General features: G+C 42.0%; 1 protein-coding gene and 1 pseudogene across 1 annotated transcript in view; one reads left to right on the top strand and one right to left on the bottom strand.

The window, feature by feature from the left end:
* Positions 1-717: 717 nt before the first annotated feature.
* On the bottom strand, positions 718-13,650 carry LOC114047225 (annotated as a pseudogene).
* BPIFB6 (BPI fold containing family B member 6) overlaps positions 13,649-18,562 on the top strand; it is an 18,218-nt gene continuing 13,304 nt past the window's right edge. Inside the window, exons 1-5 of the mRNA XM_027868017.1 lie at positions 13,649-13,748; positions 15,387-15,486; positions 15,953-16,057; positions 17,534-17,683; positions 18,349-18,412. Coding sequence (XP_027723818.1) covers positions 13,649-13,748; positions 15,387-15,486; positions 15,953-16,057; positions 17,534-17,683; positions 18,349-18,412 — 519 coding nt within the window. The remainder of the gene's footprint in view (positions 13,749-15,386; positions 15,487-15,952; positions 16,058-17,533; positions 17,684-18,348; positions 18,413-18,562) is intronic.

Here is an 18,562-nt window from a genome sequence, read left to right as displayed (position 1 = left end):
AGCCCTTGAATCAAATAGAAGGGAACAGTGGGCATGGAAGGTTCAGGAACAAAATGACAAAGAGTTTGAACAACAGGAAAACCGCTGTGGGTGAAGGTGCAGGGGAGAGGTAAGGAACAGTGTTATTTCCAATATCCTTGCCCCTGTTAGCCCTGCCTCTGCCTCTCCTCTAACTGGAGAACAGAGAATTGTCTAAAAAAATTGTGGGTGTCTCATATGTTTGCCTTATTGATACTGGAGCTTCTCATTCAGTTCTAATTAAAAAGCCAACCTCTGATTTTTACCATTATTCAATCTATAAAAATAGTGGGAATAAAGGGAACCCCATGGGAGGTAACACCCCAAAAGGTGGTGGTGGGCTCCCTGTCTATTTTGCATTCCTTCTTATGGGTATCTAATGTACCTACTAATTTGTTGGGAAGAGATCTCCTGTGTAAATTCGATACCACTATTTTATGCCTTCCAGATAATACTTTAACTCTCCAACTGCCAGACAATCTGACCTCCTTATTTCCATTATTGACTGATTTTTTTCCAACGATATTTCTAATGATGAGCTTCTTTCACTTTTTCCTGTGGCACCAACTCAAGATAGTTTTAACAGTGGCCCTAGTATTCCCCATGATATCCTGAGTTCTTCGTGGGCCATTTCTTTCACTGATGTGGGCCTTTTTTTTGTTATTCCATATATTTTAATAAGAGCTCTTTGCAAAGCATTTAGAATACCAGTTTGTGAGGATAAACTCCATTGGAGAGAGAGAATCCAGAATGCAGGTAGCCACGGAGCTGAGGAATTTTCTTGATTTGGGGCAGGATCTGAGAGTTCACTGTTTTCTGATCAGCCTTGTGCTGCTCCATAATCTCATGTTTTTGTTTTTCTGTGTCAACAATCTCTCCTTCTTGGTGTCTAGGTTTATGGAGCCTCTTCTTCTTGAAGTAAGCATCAGTAAGATGATTGGAATTTTTACATCTGAATTTTTACCTGGGATAACATTAACCCTGGTGGAGGTGGCAAAGACAAATTTCTGATGGGTCCTTCTTAGAGGACCATGGTTGATGGTCAGAGGTCCAGTTACCAGTAGCAAGTCACTAGCCAGCTCCTTCAGGAAAACCACTTGCTTGCCCTGTAATGGCCAGTGAGCATGATCAGAACTGTTCCCCAGGGTGATGCTCACTTTAAGTCTCCTCCCATGCTGGCTGAAGGACTTTTTGCCATAACTTAGCAGCTTCCTGGGCACATCCTCAGTAGGGTAATACCTAGGTATTTTGCAAGTCTTTACTACACAGGTTCTTCCATTCTTATCACCACCAACTTGCTTTGAGATAGTAGCAGGCACCACTTTCTTTTTCCTTTCAATCTGGGTTTTATTTCTGCTTGTACATGGCTTGCTGGGAATACGTTGCAGACCTCAAGTATCTACCGATCCCTCAGGCCAGGACTGGGTCCCAACAGCAATGCTTTTGAAGCTTTTTCACTACCTTTTCAGCCACATTTTCCTTTTTGTTCTTCTCCTTTTTTCCTTTCTGACCTTCTTTGTCTTTGGTTCCTTTGGGGGTTTTTGTCTGCCATCTTGAAAGAAGGAAAGGAGTGATGTGGGACTTCTAAAGTCAGCAGTCCCAGTCACCATTGCTATGAAAGGGGGGCCACTACCATTGGTGCCTCAGTAATCCCTGACTAGGGAAGCTATTGAAGGAATTGCACCCAACATTGATTCTTTAATAAAGCAAGGGATTATGGTTCCATGCAGGTGTCCCTGCAATACTCCTATACTACCTGTTAAGAAACCTCTTAACAGGCCCTGATAATAAACCTGTCTAAAGTTAGAAACATTTCCAATAATATCGGGGGTGAAACAAGGCTGTCCATTATCACCACTGTTGTTCAATATAGTACTGGAAATGTTAGCTTCAGCAATAAGAGAAGAAAAAGAAATTGAAGGTATTAGAATAGGCAAAGAAGAAACAAAGCTATCACTTTGCAGATGATATGATGATGCACCTAGAGAATCAAGTTAAAAACTACTTGAAATAATAAACAACTTTAGCAAAGTTGCAGGTGATAAAATAAACCCATATAAATCATCGGCATTTTTATATATTACCAACAAAGCCAAACAGCAAGAGATAGAAAGAGAAATTCCATTTAAAGTTACTGTAGACATCATAAAATATTTAGGAGTCTACCTACCAAAACAAACCCAGGAATTATATGAACACAATTACAAAACACTTTTCACACAAATAAAGTTAGATCTAAATAATTGGAAAAACATCAGTTGCTCATGGGTAGGCCAAGCTAATATAATAAAAATGACAATTCTACCTAAGCTAATTTACTTATTCAGTGCCATGCCAATCAAACTACCAAAAATTGTTTTATGGAGTTAGAAAAAACAGTAACAAGATTCATTTGGAATAACAAAAAGTCCAGAATATGAAGGGAACTAATGAAAAGAATTGCAGGGGAAGGTGGCCTAGCCATTCCAGATCTTAAATTGTATTATAAAGCAGCAATCATCAAAACTGCTTGGTACTGGCTAACAAATAGAGTGGTGGATCAGTGGAATAAGTTAAGTATGCAAGACACAGTAGTCAATGACTATAGTAATCTATTATTTGATAAACCTAAAGACCCCAGCTTCTGGGATAAGAACTCACTCTTTGACAAAAACTGCTGTGAAAACTGGAAAAGCATATGGCAGAAACTAGGCATAGACTAAAATCTCACACCATATAACAAAATAAAGTCAAAATGGGCTCATGATTTAGATATAAAGGCTGATACTGTAAGCAAACTAGGAGAGCAAAGAATAGTTTACCTATCAGATTTATGGAGAATGGAAGAATTCATGACCAAACAGGAGATAGAGAACATTACAAAAAGCAAAACAGATAACTTTGATTACATTAAATTGAAAACTTTTTGTACAAACAAAGACAATGCAACCAAGATTAGAAGGAAAGTAGAAAATTAGGAAAGAATTTTTACAACCAGTCTCTCCGATAAGGGCCTCATTTCTAAAATACATAGGGAATTGAGTCAAATTTATAAGAATACAAGTCATTCCCCAATTGATAAATGGTCAAAAGATATGAACAAGCAGTTCTTAGATGAAGAAATTAAAGCCATCTAGTCATATGAAAAAATGCTCTAAATCACTATTAATTAGAGAAATGCAAATCAAAACAACTCTGAGGTACCACATCACACCTATCAGATTGGCCAACATGACAAAACAGGAAAATAATAAATGTTGGAGAAGATGTGGGAAAATTGAAACACTAATGCATTGTTGGTGGAGTTGTGAAATGATCCAACAATTTTGGAGAGCAATTTGGAACTATGCCCAAAGAGCTATAAAATGTGCATACCCTTTGACCCAGTAAATAGCACTTCTAGGGCTATATCTCAGAGAGATCATACAAATGGGAAAAGGACCCACATGTATAAAAATATTTATAGCAGTTATTTTTGTGGTGACAAAGAACTGGAAATTGAGAGGATGCCCATCAACTGGGGAATGGTGGAACAAGGTGTGGTACATGCATGTAATGGAATACTATTGTACTATAAGAAATGATGAATAGGCAGACTTCAGAAAAACCTGGAAAGACTTGTATGATCTGATGCTGAGTAAAGTGAGCAGAACCAGAAGAAGGTTGTACACAGTAACAGCCACATTGCACGATGACTAATATTGATAGATTTAACCCTTCTCAGCAATATAGGGATCTAAGACATCTCCAAAGGCCCCATGATGGAAAATGCTATTCACATATGAAGAAAGAATTATGGAGTTTGAATGCAGATTGAAGCATATTATTTGCTATTTTTTTCTTCTGTTGTGTTTTGTTTCCTCTTTCTGGTGGTTCCTCTTATTGGTTCTAATTCTTCCTTACAACATCACTAATGTGAAAATATGTTTAATAGGAATCCATTAATCATTCAATGCCCTCATGAAATTGAGGCTTTACTGTTACGTCACTGCTCTCAAGCCTTTTCTGGTCACAGATGTGCTAGATATGAAGTGACCCTACTTAGAAGGGAAAATGTCACCATCAGGAGGTGCTCTGTCCTTAATCATGCAACATTGCTCCATGATCTCCCATCTCAGCTGAGCCTTTGCATGACTGTGCCTCTGTTGTTGACTTAGATGAGAATCCTCATAGTAACCTTATTGATGTCCCTCTAGACAATCCAGACTTGATCTTCTATACTGATGGCTCCTGTTTTTGAGGGATGGAGGGTGTTTTACAGGAGCCTCTGAAGTCTCTGATTACAGTGTAGTTTGGGCAGCCTTAGCCCCTCCTTACCTCAGTGCCCATGAGGCTGAACTGATTGCTCTTGCTCAGGTCTGCTACCTTGTCACTGGTAAAGATGTCACCACATACACTGATTCTTGTTATGTTTTTGGAGTATGCCACACAATTGGGTTATTGCGATTACAGCAAGGATCCTTGACCTCTGCTGGTAAAGTTATTGCTAATTCTGACTTAATTAAAGATCTTCTTTCTGCCATAAAATTGCCCAGAGCATTGGCTGTTGTGCACCGCTCTGCTCATACTAATGGAACTGATCCTGTTTCCCTTGGAAATGCCCATGCAGATGCAGCTGCCAAATCTGTAGCTTTGGAAGGACCTACTCTTGTTCTCCACCTTTGTGATTCTTTGTCACAAGCCTTATGACAACCCTTCTTATTCTCACTGGCATCCTCTTCCCCACAATGTTGTTGAGGTCAAAAGATGGAAATGCAAAGCAGGTCTCTGGGGTCTGGGTCACTCCTGAAGGTAAACTGCTCCTCCCCAGAGGTTTTTTTTTTTATTATCAGGCATGTCTTTCAATTCATTTTGGTAGTCATTATGGAACACGGGGAATAATTCAATTAGACATGGATGGGTTGCTCCTGGTATCACTCTGGTTGCTGCTTGTATAACTTCAAATTGTCACCGTTTAGCCTTTGGTCAACATGCCTTGGTGGCTGCCTCCTTCCTTACACTCCTTCTGAACACTTGCAGACAGACTTTATAAATATGCGCAAGGCAGGACCTCTTAATCATTGTCTGGACATAGTTGATCAATTGACTTGCTGGATTGAAGCCTTCCCTACTTCAAAAGCCACTGCTGCCTTTGTAGCTGAGATGCTGATTAGAGAAATTGTGCCCAGATGTGGTCCCCCTTCCTCATCAACTCTGACAGAGTATCACACTTTATTGACTCTGTCTTCTCCCAAGTGTATTCTAACCTTGGAGTCTCCCCAAATTCCATGCTCTGTATCATCCCCAGAATTCTGGTCAGGTTGAGTGCATGAATAAGGAGTTAAAGTTCCTCATTGATAAGCTGTGTTTGAAACCCATTTGAAATGACCTGGTGTCCTCCCTTTGACTCTCTTCTATTTTAGAAGTAGACCAAGGGGCAGGTGTATGTTATATATCCCCATATGAAATGCTTTTTGGGCACATTCTTATAAAGTCAGAACCTTTTTCTTTAGTGTACACCTCACTGCTGGGAGGTGTTTCCTCTTACATTCGTGAACAACAAATGGGAGCTGTGGTTACAACTTCACCGGCTCCCTTGGGTCCAATTATCTCTATATGGATAATTGCCAGATCTATATAGCCGTAGTCTCTTTCCCAAGCTACCCATCTTGCATCACCAACTGCCTTTTGTTTGACACCTCAAACTCAACATATCTAAAACGTCATTCATTATCATCCCCCCCCCAACCCAAACTCCCTAGCCCCAATTCTGTTGAGGGCATTACTATTCTAAGGCTCATAACATCATTGTTACCCTCTACTATTCTCTCACACTCACGCTATGTGTCCAGTCTGTAGCCAAGTCTTGTTTCTACCTTGACGCCATCTTTCACATACATGCCCTTCTCTCCATTCACACAGCCATCACCATGGTATAGGCCCTTATCATCTCTCGTCTGGATTATTGTAGTAGCCTTTTGGGTAGTCTCCCTGCCTTGAGTTTCTCCCCACTCTAATGCATCTTCCCTCCAGCTGCCAGAGTGATTTTTCCTAAAGTGATCATGTTACTCTCCTACTCAATAAGCCCCAGTGGCTCCCTATTTACCCCAGGATCAAATATAAAATCCTTTGTTTGGCTTTTAAAGCCCTTTACAATTTCACCCCTTTCTACCTTTCCAATCTTACTATGCTTTACTCTCCTCTGCATTCTCTACAATGAAGCGACAGAGGCCTCCTTGCTGTTCTTTGAGTGTGATGCTTCATGACGCTTTTCCTAACTCCATCTTTTTTTTTTTTTTTTTCTAGCTGTCCTCCTTGTCTGGAATGCTTTTCCTCCTCATTTCTTACTCCTGACTTCTTTCAAAACTTGGCTCAAATCTCACTTTCTGCAGAGACCTTTCCTATTTCTCTTCCTTAACTCTCCTCCCTTCCTTTGCTAGTCACTTCCCTCTGAGATTACCTTCCATATACACTGCATACATCTTATATCTACAACACTTTGCATTTCCCCCATTAAGATGTGAGTTCCTTGAGATAAGGATCCTTTTTTGGCCTCTCTTTGTATCCCCAGCACTTAGCACAGTGCCTGGAACATAGCAAGCACTGAATAAATGCTTGACTATTTTTTATTATGAGGAAAGACTCATTGAATAGCAGAGCATGGAAGGATTTTCAATCAATCCATCAAGCTCTTATTAAAAGTCAATCATGTGCCTGGTAGTGTTTTAGGTGTAGAGATTAAAAGACAAAAGCAAAACATTTCCTGCCCTTACATTCCAATAGGGGAAAGCAGTCTGTACATACAGAGCATCAAACATCAGTGCTGTAGATGGAAAATAGCTTCAAGTCTGGAAGGGCCTTTTAGAGATGGCAGTGCAATACCCTTTATTTTATAGATGAGAAAACTGTAACTGAGTGGGGGAAGTAAGTTGCTTGAGGTCACGAGTGTCAAAGTCCAGACTGGAATTTAAGTCTCCAGGTTCCATAGATCCCTCTCCATTGTTCCTCTCCCATAGCTTATGCTAAAAGGAAAGGTATAGGGTTGCCTGTGTTCAGCTGGCTCAGTGTGTTTGGGACTTAGGAAGCAGCCTCCTGGCAGGTTGTGGTTTTGAGGACTGCTAAGGCTTTTGAGGTTTAGTGGTATGGCAGGGCAGAGAAGCCAAGTGGATAAGCCAATGATTCTATCTTGCTGGCTGGCATCAGGGATTCAGGGCTAGGGCTAGACAAACTGGGGTTGGACTGGAGAAGGTTGAGTCTCAGAGTTATGAGCCTGCCTTCAACTGGGCAGGGTCCTTCTGAGACTTTTGCTGCTCCACCTTCTCAGTCTCACCATCTCAGGTCCATCTCTCAGAGGAAAAGGACAGGCTTGTCCTTGAAAAAGGCACATAGATGAGGAACCTCTGCATATATGTGTGTGTTTCTTGCATTTTCAAAGCCCAGGCAGCCTAAAGTCAATACTTGCTTGTCATGGTAGACAATTAAGTGTAGGGGGAAGGGCTCTGGCCTGGAAGTCAGGGACCTGAGTTCTACCGCTGATACATTCTGTAAAAATGATGGGGTTGGACTGGATCATCTCTGATGATCCTTTTATCTCTGCTACTTCATGTAATCAGATCCCTTCCAGGTCTGACTCCCTGTGTTCTAAAGTTCCTTCCAACTCTCCCATTCCATGTTCTAAAGGTCCTTTGCAGTTCTGACATTCTATATGATAAGATTATTTTCAGTTTTAACATTCTATGTCCTAAGATCCTATCCAATTATGAAATGTGGACAAGTAGATCAGAAGAAAGTTTCTAAATTATATATATATATACACACACACATACATATATTATATATATATATTCACACACATACATATGTATATATATATACACACATACATACATATACCTCTCTAGGTAGGTAGGTGACACAGTGTATAGAGTGCTGGGTCTGAAGATTCATCTCCCTTGAGTTCAAATCTTTCCTCAGACACTTATTAGCTATGTGACTCTGGGCAAGTCACTTAATGCTGTTTGCCTCAGTTTCCTCATGTGTAAAATGAGTTGGAGAAGGAAATGGCAAACCACTTCAGCTTTTTTGCCAAGAAAATCCCAATGGGGTCATGAAGAATTGGACAAATGGAAGTGGCCAAACAAGAAGAACATGCATACTTGTATGTGTGTGCATACACACACACATACACACACACACACACACATATATACATAGATATATATTTATATGTATGAAAGAGGTATAACTTAATCCTTCTAGTCATGCTGATTCGAAACGCTTCCAGACTTTTTGAAACAACTCTTTCTTCTCACATCCTATACCCAATTACTTGCCAAGTCTTGTCAATTATATTTCTATAACAAATCTCCCATTTTGGCTCTCCTCTCCTCACCCCACCAGAACCACCTTAGTTCAGAACCTCAACACCTCTTGCCTGGACTCCCAGCTTCAAGGATCTGCCCTCTTTAATCTATCCTTCACTCAGTTGCCAGAATAATCTTACTAAAGCAGAAGTCTGACCATGTCCTTGCCCTGTTCAAGAAACTGCAGTGCCTTTTCGGCAAAACATAAACTCTTGACCTTTATGTTCTTGCCATGTGTGTTTATTCTGGCTACTGCTTCTTTATCTCCACACAGACCATCTTTCATGCCTGGGCTGCCTTCCCTTCCCACTTTTGTCTCTTGGAATCCCCTAACTTCTTTCAAGGTTCAGACCATGTGCCATCTCTTTTTAGGAAGCCCTTCCAGGTTCCTATCTTCATTAGGGTTCATTCTCTCCCCATCTCTCTCTCTCTGTCTCTCTGTCTCTCTTTCTCTCTCTCTTCCTCTCCCTCTCTCTTCTCTTTTGTCTCTCTTGTCTCCTCTTTTTCTCTCTTCTCTTTCTCTCCTCTCTCTTTTCTCATTCTCTCCTTTCTCTCTCTCTTCTCTGTCTTCTGTCTCTCTCTATTCTCCTTCTCTTCTCCCTTGTCTCCTCTCTTTTCTCTTGTCTCCCCCCTCTTGTCTTATCTCCTCTCTTCTCTCCTCCCCTCCCTCCCATTGTCCTCTCCTTTTCTCTGTCTCCCTCTTTCCTCTGCCTCTTCCTCCTCCTCCAATTGTCACACACACACACACACACACACACACACACACTTGTGTGTTTGTATCTCTAGCTTGGTACCTTTTCTCACAGAAGGCATTTAATAAATACTTGTTGAATTGGGGAGGATCTAACAATCATCCCTCCCTCATGCCTAGTACTTTAATGCACTGTCACTCTTCTTGCACACTGTCTCCTGTTTCTCTTACCTATGAGGATCCATCTCTTTGCACAGGTGTTCTCCCACATCTGGAATGCTCTCTTTTCTCACTTTACTTATTCAAATCCTTAGCTACCTTTGAAGTGTGGCTCAGATGCTACCTCTGACACTAGGCCATTCCTGATTCCAACCCATTGTTCTCTCTTGAAAATACTTAAATTGAAAGTTTTTTTATTGAAAAAAATCAATTGCATTTTAATTTTTTTGAATTTAATTGAAAAAATTGAGAATACTTAAACTTTTTATGTCCTCTATAATGATTTATTGGTTTACATACTACATCCTACCAGTAGAGTGTAAGTAAGCTCCTTGAGAGCAGGGATCATTTTGTTTTTGTCTTTGCAGACCCAGAGCCTAACATAGCATTTTTCACTTAATAGATGCTTTATAGATATTCATTGAATTGAATTGGTCCTTATGGCAATCCTGTGAGGGAGATCCAGCAAGTGTTATTGGTTCCATTTTACAGATGAGGAAACTGAAGATGAAGGAAGTTCAAAGATTTGCCTGAGGTCATATAACTAGTGAGTGACACAAGCCAGACTTAAAACTTTGGTCTTTTTTTCCTGGGCCAGTTCTCTCTCTCCTGCTTATGCTGCCTTCACTGTCATTCCCTAGGGCTGTACTAGGGAGCTTTCTAAGAACCCCTCTCAGGACAGCTAGGTGGCACAGTGGATAGAGCACCGGCCCTGAAGTCAGGAGTACCTGAGTTCAAGTCTGGCCTGAGACCAAACACTTGACACTTACTAGCTGTGTGACCCTGGGCAAGTCACTTAACCCCAATTGCCTGAAAAAAAAACCCTCTTAACCTGGTTCTCTCCTTAGTAGTGAGCCATCCAGCCAGCTCATCCCTCTAGCCCATGGATTCCTAATCTGATTAATGGACAGATTCTAGGGGGGTCTATGAACTTGGATGGGGAAAAAATTACATTTTAATTTCCATATGATTAGTTTCCTTTGTAATCCTATTTTATTTTATGCATTTGAAAACACTCCTCTGAGAAGGGCTCCATGTGCTTCTCCATACTGCCAAGGGGTACAGGAACCGTTGCCCCAGCCAATCTTTTGGAGGAATCAGTGACTATTGTACTTCAGACACTGACTATGTAGGGACAGACTACCTATAGTTAGGTAATCCATCCATCCATAGACACAGAATAGATTCAGAATCCAGTGACTGGGATGGTTTTTTACAGCTTTCACTAAGTCCTGGCTAATCCTTCTCTCAGTTTCAGCCTCTTCCAGCATACCATGATACATTTCTCTTTGTAAAACCTATTTTTTTTTCTTAGTGAACAAACTCCACAAAACTTTGTCTCTTTTAGAAGGCAGAGAATAGCCACAGAAATAGCACTGGGTTTGAGGGTACAAGGCTTAAGTTTGAGACCTGGTTCTGGCAAATATTCTCTGTGTGACCACAGATGAATCACTTAACTTGTTTGTGCCTCAGTTTCTCTGCAGTAAAATGAGGATAATAATCCATCTACCATCCAACTCAAAAATCCCTGCCCCCAAGGAGCTTGGTTGTGAGGAAAGCACTTTATAAACCTGAAAGTGCTAAAAACAATAAGTGAGCTATTATCAGAAATGTTCTTTTGAATTCTCCTTCTGGTCACTTCCTTTCCATCAGTGTAGAACTTCTGCCTCCATTCACTCTCCTGGAGGCAATTCTATTGCTGTCCTTTATCTAAAGGATAATAAAGTAAGAGACATTCAACCTTAGTAGATCCTTTTAGGGAGAAGACAGGGAGACACAGAGACTTTTCCTTTCAGATCTGTTATCTCCTACTTATCCAGGGTGAGGTAGGTAGTCTCCCCAATCCACAACATTTATAGAGAGTCTTGGAATCTTCAAACTGGAAGGGATCTTGGAATGTAGAAGATAAAGTATTAGGTCTGGAAGAGACCTTAGGATAGAACCCAGAACGTAAGAGTTGAAGGGGACCTTAGAGATTAGTCTAACCACTTCATTTGTTGATGAGGAAACTAAGAAGGGATGTGACTTGTCCAAGGTGACACAGTGAGTTTAGTGGCAAATCTCAGGTCCCATTACTCCCTGTGCAGTTCTCTTTGTGCTATTATGTTTGAGATTGACTTCTTGAAACACCCCCAAATGACTGAATGTTGGGATGCAGCCTGCTTAGCCTATGTTTGGATGGCCTGCTGAGCCTTACTATTTGGGCCCCAGCTATGTTGTCCCATCATCCTCTGCTCTATCCTACATTATGCTTTTAGAACTTCCATTTCCTACTCTCTAGTTTACTGCCAAGTCACTCTGGGCCACCCCAAATGGCCCTAGAACCATCATTGCCCTAGGTTGGTCCCCCATTTTCCATAATTATAACTGTTAAGTATCTGAAAGACCATTATGATGAAGAGGTATTGATTTATTCTGCCTGGCTCTAGAGGACCAAACCAGGACCAGTGGGTAGGAGTTACAAGGAAGTTGATTTTGTCTTAATATAATGAAACCCTTCTTAATAATCAGAGCTGCCTTAAAGTGGAATGCGCTGCCTGAGGATATAGTGAACTCCCTATCACTGGAGGTTCTCAAATAGAGGCATGTTGGCTAAGGGATTCATGTATTGGAAAGAAGTTTGTCTAGGGACCTCAGGGGTCTCCTTCAGTTCTCAGAACATAGAATTCTATTTACATCGGAAAGGGTAAAAAACCACTACAGAACTGAGTCTGTTGTTTTAGTTTGATAATTATCTGCATGCTTATCAACCCTCTCATTATCCCCACAGCTAATCATGTTCAAGTATAAATAGCCTTCTTCTCCCTTAGCACCACAGAGGAAAAGAACAAGAGGGTTCAGGCTGGCTACGTAGAGGACTTCCACATTCTAAGGACATGTCAAGGTAAGAGTAGTTCCAATTACTGAAGACCTCATTCTCTAGATGTTCATTCAGTGGTGACAAATTGACCTGGAAACAAGACATCCTAAACATTTTCTAGAACTAAAGGCCAAATAAGAAATAGCATGGCATAGTGGATGACTGGCCTAGAAATTCAGAAGATCTGGGTTCAAATCCTGTCTCTGATGCATACATGTTTTTTGACCCTGGGCAAGTCACTCAAGCCCCAGTTATCTCTAAAACTATTAAGGTACAGATGAGTTGCTAATCTGCCCTAGTGGAGTGATTTTCACATCAGGATTTCCCCATGTCATTGAATTCACAGGTCCAATTTCTCCTAATCCTGGTCTCCCCAAACCTCTCCTCAATTTTCCAATCATAAAGTCTGTCTTCAGTGGAAATATTTACTTAGCTGATAATTGGCAGTGTGGGAGATAAAACAACAATCCTTGTCCTTGAGTGACTTTCAGTCAGGTTGAGGAGAAGTCAGGATGGACCATAGCATGTTAGAGAGAGAAGGGCCCTCAAAGACCATCCAGATGAACTCCCTTTCACTGCGCACCTGAGGAAATCGAGGTCTGGAAGGGTGGGGTGAGAGGGAGGGGGAGTGATTTCTTCCAAAGTCATATAGTGATCAATGCTTTCTAATAATACGGGGCAGTTTATGCTCAGTGCCCAGATAAGAACCGTAAAAGTTCCTGAGTGAATCAAACAAGGAATGATCCTTGAAGGTTGGGGCTACAAGGAGAAGTTTTATAAAGGAGATGAAGAATGTCTTGAGGGATGAATAGGACCTAAAAAAGCAGGATGGGATAGCGGTGAGGAAGGCATTCCACAGAGGAGAAGCAGCATAAGCAAAGGCAGGGAAGAATGAGTTCACTTGGGGATTATACAACGGGATATTGTATAGCACAGACTGACTGGAATGGAAAGTCCTATAAGGGAACAATAGCCTTAGGAGATAGGGTTTGAGATGAGGGTTAGAGTCAGATGCTTCAGGGGTGAGGGTTGATGTGTACCCACAGCTGATCTCTAAGTACAATGAATGGCATACAAAAGTAATGGTATAGAAGAAGGAATCCTATATGATGAGTGAGAATTGGGGTGAGGTATTTATAGGTGGAGTCACTTACTTGATGTTGCCCAGATCAGAAGACTCATTTCAATCCCCCCTTACCCGTAGGTGCCAGGAGAAGACAGTGACAGCAACCGAATTGTGTTAATCCTCTTCTCCCAAAAGTGATCTCTTTTAACCTCCCTGTTCCTGTCAATGGCCCTGTCATTCTCTTAGTCACAAAGCACCCACAGAGTGGGTACTCTGTTAATACTTAGGATCACAAGATTCAGAGCTGAATTGCTGGCAAGGTTCTGAGGACTCTTGGGATTCTGTGGGAAATGGTTTGAAGGGAGAACCTTGGGTTGAGGGTGGATAGCTCCACATTTCCTGGGCCAGCCCAGGCCAAATTCCAGGACACTACATCTAGGCTCAGTAGCCATCTCATTTGCAGGTGTCCAACCATGCTGAGGATTCTTTGCCTCATCTCATGTACATTGCTAATGCCCTTGAGGGCCGATCCAGGGGCTCTGCTGAAGTTGGGAATGGAGTTCATGAACAAAGGTGAGTGAACATCTGGGCTGGGGTGAGTCAGTCCTCACTCTGTAGGGATCTCCATGGTGGCATACCCTAGGTTGTTCTTCTGAAGTGTCCTGGGTTACATGATTTCCTTTTTTTTTCTCTTCCCCTCAAAGGCACAGCTCATAGACAAACAAAAGTCTCTTACAAATTCATTTATACTTAGGTATAAATGACTGATAAAAGCTCAGGATGGGCCTCCTTCTAGGGGGAATTAGTCTTGAATTCTATAACATAGTTTCCCCTTGTACCTTTGGCAGGTGTCAGGATGAGATATATGAGGTGTGTGGTAGGGGTGGGGAGCCTTCTTGGTGTCTCTCACATTCTCTCAAATAGGCAACCACCCACTCCATCTACACATAAAGCTCATTATGATGGCATTGGCTAGAACTTTAAATCACTAGATGCTTTATTCTTGGTCCTTCATTCCCAGCTTATCATCAGGGTTAGCAGTTAGTTTGGGTCTGGAGTCAGGTCACTCAGTCTGTAGCTGATTTAGGGTTAGAGTTGGGGTCAGGGCTTAGGCTGGGGCCAAGATCAGGGCTCAGTCAAGGGTGGGGGTTGAGCTCAGTCTGGGACTGGACCTAGGGTTAGGGGCTCAGTCTGGGCTCAAGAGTAGAACTCAGCCTAGTGCCAGGGTCAGAGCCCAAAGATTAGAGATTATTCTGGGCTTGGGGTCAGGGGTCAGGGCTCAGTGCAGATAAGTTTTGGGCTGTCCCTAGGAAAGGGACTAGACTTAATTTGAGGACTGGGGTTATGGGGCAAGGCATGTGACCAGGCTTAGGCGTCCATCTTGGCAGGGATCAAGTATCAATGGCTAGAGAACTTTCTTGTATTGACTTTGACCTCATTTCCAGTATTCTCATAGATAAAGGAAGAATAAAAGAGACAAATGAGAAGAATGTGAAAGAAAACAGAGCCAAGCAAGTTGTCCTGTGCATAGATGATGGTGGAGGGGTGGGGTTTATTCCTTGATGATCCCCAAAATAGTCACTTCCCTTCTTTTATGCATCAGTCACTTAATGAAGCTATAGGTGTGTTTGCATCATGTGGTTGCCCTGTGATGACATTCAGGAGAGAAAAGAATGAGAATAGCCAAGATTTATATTGATTTTGCAAAATGCTTCATATAAAGATGATCTCCTTTGAACCCTGAAACAGGCCATCAGACAGTTAGAGAAGCTGATTGATTTGCCCGTGTTTACACAGCTAACAACTGTCTGAAGCAGGATTTGAACCCAGGTCAGCCTGACTCAAAGTCCAATACATGCTATCTACTCTACCACATTGCTGCCTGGTGTCCTACCTGGGGACAGCTCACAATCTGATGCAGAAAGACTCATACCCATATAAAGGTTAATTAACAACAACAAAGTCCCCTAGTGATTAGGGCAGACATTCCTTTAGGCCTGCTGCATAGTGAACAGGAAAAGTATGACCTGTGGCTTATGTTAAACTTGGCCTTTGCTTCCATAGAGAAAGAGGAATTTGAGTGGAAATATAAAGCATGGGTTGGATTGGATATGTTCAAAGGATGGGGGAGGGTATTCTGGGGTGACTGGGCATTCAGGGACAGAAACAGCAAGATCTTACTGAATGCTATCTCTCTGGGACCTCTTCTAGCTGTGAAGGATGCCATGGCTGAGAGTCAGATATTGGAAAAAATGGCAGCCATGGCTAGCCAGAAGAAGGCTGGGGTCAAGGCGATTAAGGGCATGACAGAGTGAGTGCTGGGACAAGGGTGGAGCAATGGGGAGGAGGATGGGACTTGGGTGAAGATGTCCTGGGAAATGGGAAGGAGCTCTGGGGCAGGATGGGGTTATCAAAATGATCTGTGGTCATCTCATGTCCTGAGAGAGGCAGCAAGGTTCAAGGAGAGCTTAGAACACAGAATATCAGAACTGGGAAGGACCTTAGGAGATGGAAGATAGAAATTTAAAGCTAGAGGGAACCTTAGAACATTGAACATAGAATGTCAGAGCAGAAGAGGACCTTAGACGTCATGTATTCCCTTCATTTACTCAGAGCTAGAAACATAGACTCAGAGAGGAACAATGACTTGTCCAAGGTCACACAGTAAATCAGCGGCAGAGCTTGAATTAGAATCCAGGTCTCCTAAGTCTCAGCCTTGCTTTTTTTTTTTCTTGTATGTTGACACTTATATCACTCTTTCTCACTCATCTTCCTAGTATGAAGGTGAAAGAAGTCACGCCTCCTATCATCACACTGGACTTTCTGCCAGGTGTAGGAATTTTCCAGTGTGTGTCTACCAAGATCACCATCACAGGGAAGAGGTGAGTGGTGGGAGCTGGGACACATTCCCTGACAGGTTGTCCTTTCCTTCAGGGGCCTGAAGCTCTTCAAACTGCATAGGCCTTATGGAACCTGTCACTTAGAGGTGGGATGCAAACTGTGTAAGCAGAAGTAGAAGCACTGGACAGGGCTAGATGACCTACAGGGTGTAGCATAGGCATATGATAAGAGAGAGGATCAGTCTTATGGAAGGAATTAAACTAGGAAACTGTATATGTATGTGTACGCATATATAAATTGTGCATGCATAATGGCTATATAACATAGTAGAAAGAGTCATAGGCTCATAGATTTAGAACTAGAAATGACCTTAGGATTCCAATTATTCCATTTTACAGATGAGGATACTGAGGCACACACAAGTTAAGTAATGTGTGCAGGGTCACACAACTAGTGAATGTCGGAGGTAAGATTTGAACATAGGTCTTCTGGACTCCAAGTCCAGTGCCCTACTCACTAGATCATGCTGCCTCCAGAGTTGGGGTCCAAAGACCTGGGGTTGCATCTTGGTTTTGTCATGTGGCCATTGGGTGTGTAACCTCTGGGTAAATCATTTTTTTTCTATGAACCTCACTTGTAAAATAAAAGGGTTGAACTAGATGTTTTCTAGGGGCCCTTCACCAGGGACTCTAGATTTATATTCCCATTTTATAGCAATACCCTAAAGTTCCATGATTTGCACTCAACCATGCAAGAAGTGGGTGGTAGAGCTGAGCCTAGATCTTAGAGCTAGATTCTAGATACACCATATCTTTAATATATCCCATCACCTCCCCTCAAAGCTATAGTTTCCATCACACTTATGGGCATTAGAAATGAATTCCAATTTATCTACCTAAACTTTATGCTCTTCCAGATGTGTCTGGATTATTCAGATTGACTTTTAAGACTGCTATGAAAAGAAACAACCCAATCAAAAATGTTCCCATATATAATAGATGCTCCCCTGAATTGGAGGGGCAGCTAGGTGGCGTAGTCGATAGTGTGCTGGACCTGGAGTTGGGAAGATCCATCTTCCTGAGTTTAAATCTGGCCTCAGACACTTCCTAGCTTTGTGACCCTGGGCAAGTCACTTAACCCTGTTTGTCTCAGTTCCTCATCTATAAAATGAGCTGGAGAAGGAAATGATAAACCATTCCAGTGTCTTTGCCAAGAAAACCCCAAGTGGGGTAATGAAGAATCAGACGTGACTGAAAAAGACTGAACAACAATAAAAAACAACAACCCTGAACTAAGAGTCACACACTGGGTTTTAATCTTGGCTTTGTCATAACATACGGTATTACTTTGGGCAAATCCCTTAACCAGTCTGGGCCTCAGCTTCCTCATCTACAACATGAAGAGGTTGGACTAAACAGAGGCCTCTTACATGTCTGACATTCCAGTATTTTGGTTGCTTGATGTAGATTCAGTGTCTTTGCACGTGATTCCAGGAAATCTATCCTTTCCCTCCTCAGCTTTATAGGTGGCACTATGGAAATCATTGTGGTTGTGAACATCACAGCCACTAACCGGCTGCAGCAGGATGAGGCCACAGGGCTGCCCATGTTCCAGAGTGAAGGATGTCAGATCATTCTGGTCAGCGTCAAAACCAACCTGCCCAGCAAGTGAGTGTTGAGCTACCAGTTGACAGGGGCTTGTTCTGGAGATTTGGCCCAGGGGCCCTGGTTTGCTGCCTTTGTGGCCAAGGAATCCACATTGGCAGATGCTCTGAGCTCTTTCTGGTCTGGCAGGGTCTGTTGCATTGGCCCTAAGCATGGGTGTTGGTTCTCTTCAGGGCCTGGAGTAAGGGATTGGCAGAAGGATCTGCAGCTATCCTTCTCACTTTCTGCCTTGGCCTAGAGGCCTAAATTTAGCATCAAATCATTCTACTTCTTATTCTTCCCACAGAAAAGGGTATTTTTCATATTCAACAGACATAAACAACAATCCTATTACTGTGTTATCTGATGGTACACTAGTACTCCCTGTTTCTTTTTATTTTCTGTTCATTTTTTTTCATTCAGTCAAAATGGTGGATTGCTCACCCACCCATTCACAATTTCAGCCATTTACTCATTACATTCATTTACTCATTTATTCACTCATTCACTCACTTTCTCTATTTACTTATTCCATCCATTCATTTTTCTCTTATTCATTCATTCTTTTGCTGATGCTCATTTATTTACTGATTGTTTTACTTGTTCCTGTCCTCCTTTACCTCCATCTTCCTCGCCTTCTGTCCATCCTTTTCTTCCTTAACCATTGGTTTCCTTGTACCTCTGTTTAGCATGCTTCCTAAAGTGGTCAACAAGTTCCTGGATAGCACACTCCAGAAGATTCTCCCTGGCATGGTAAGTAAGTTTGAGTTCTCATTACACTGGGTTTTCCCGGACCTGATCAATCAATCCATCAATTAATCAGCATTTATGAAGCTCCTACTATGTGCCAGGCATTACTATATTCTAGGTGTAAAAGTAATACACTCTTTGCACTCAAGAAGC

The sequence above is a fragment of the Vombatus ursinus genome, unplaced genomic scaffold (genome assembly GCF_900497805.2).
Source record: "Vombatus ursinus unplaced genomic scaffold, bare-nosed wombat genome assembly UNPS02014786.1, whole genome shotgun sequence".
NCBI classification, from domain to species: Eukaryota; Metazoa; Chordata; class Mammalia; order Diprotodontia; family Vombatidae; genus Vombatus; species Vombatus ursinus.
Note: the sequence above shows the minus strand (reverse complement) of the source record. Positions and strands in the feature narration are given on the sequence as shown.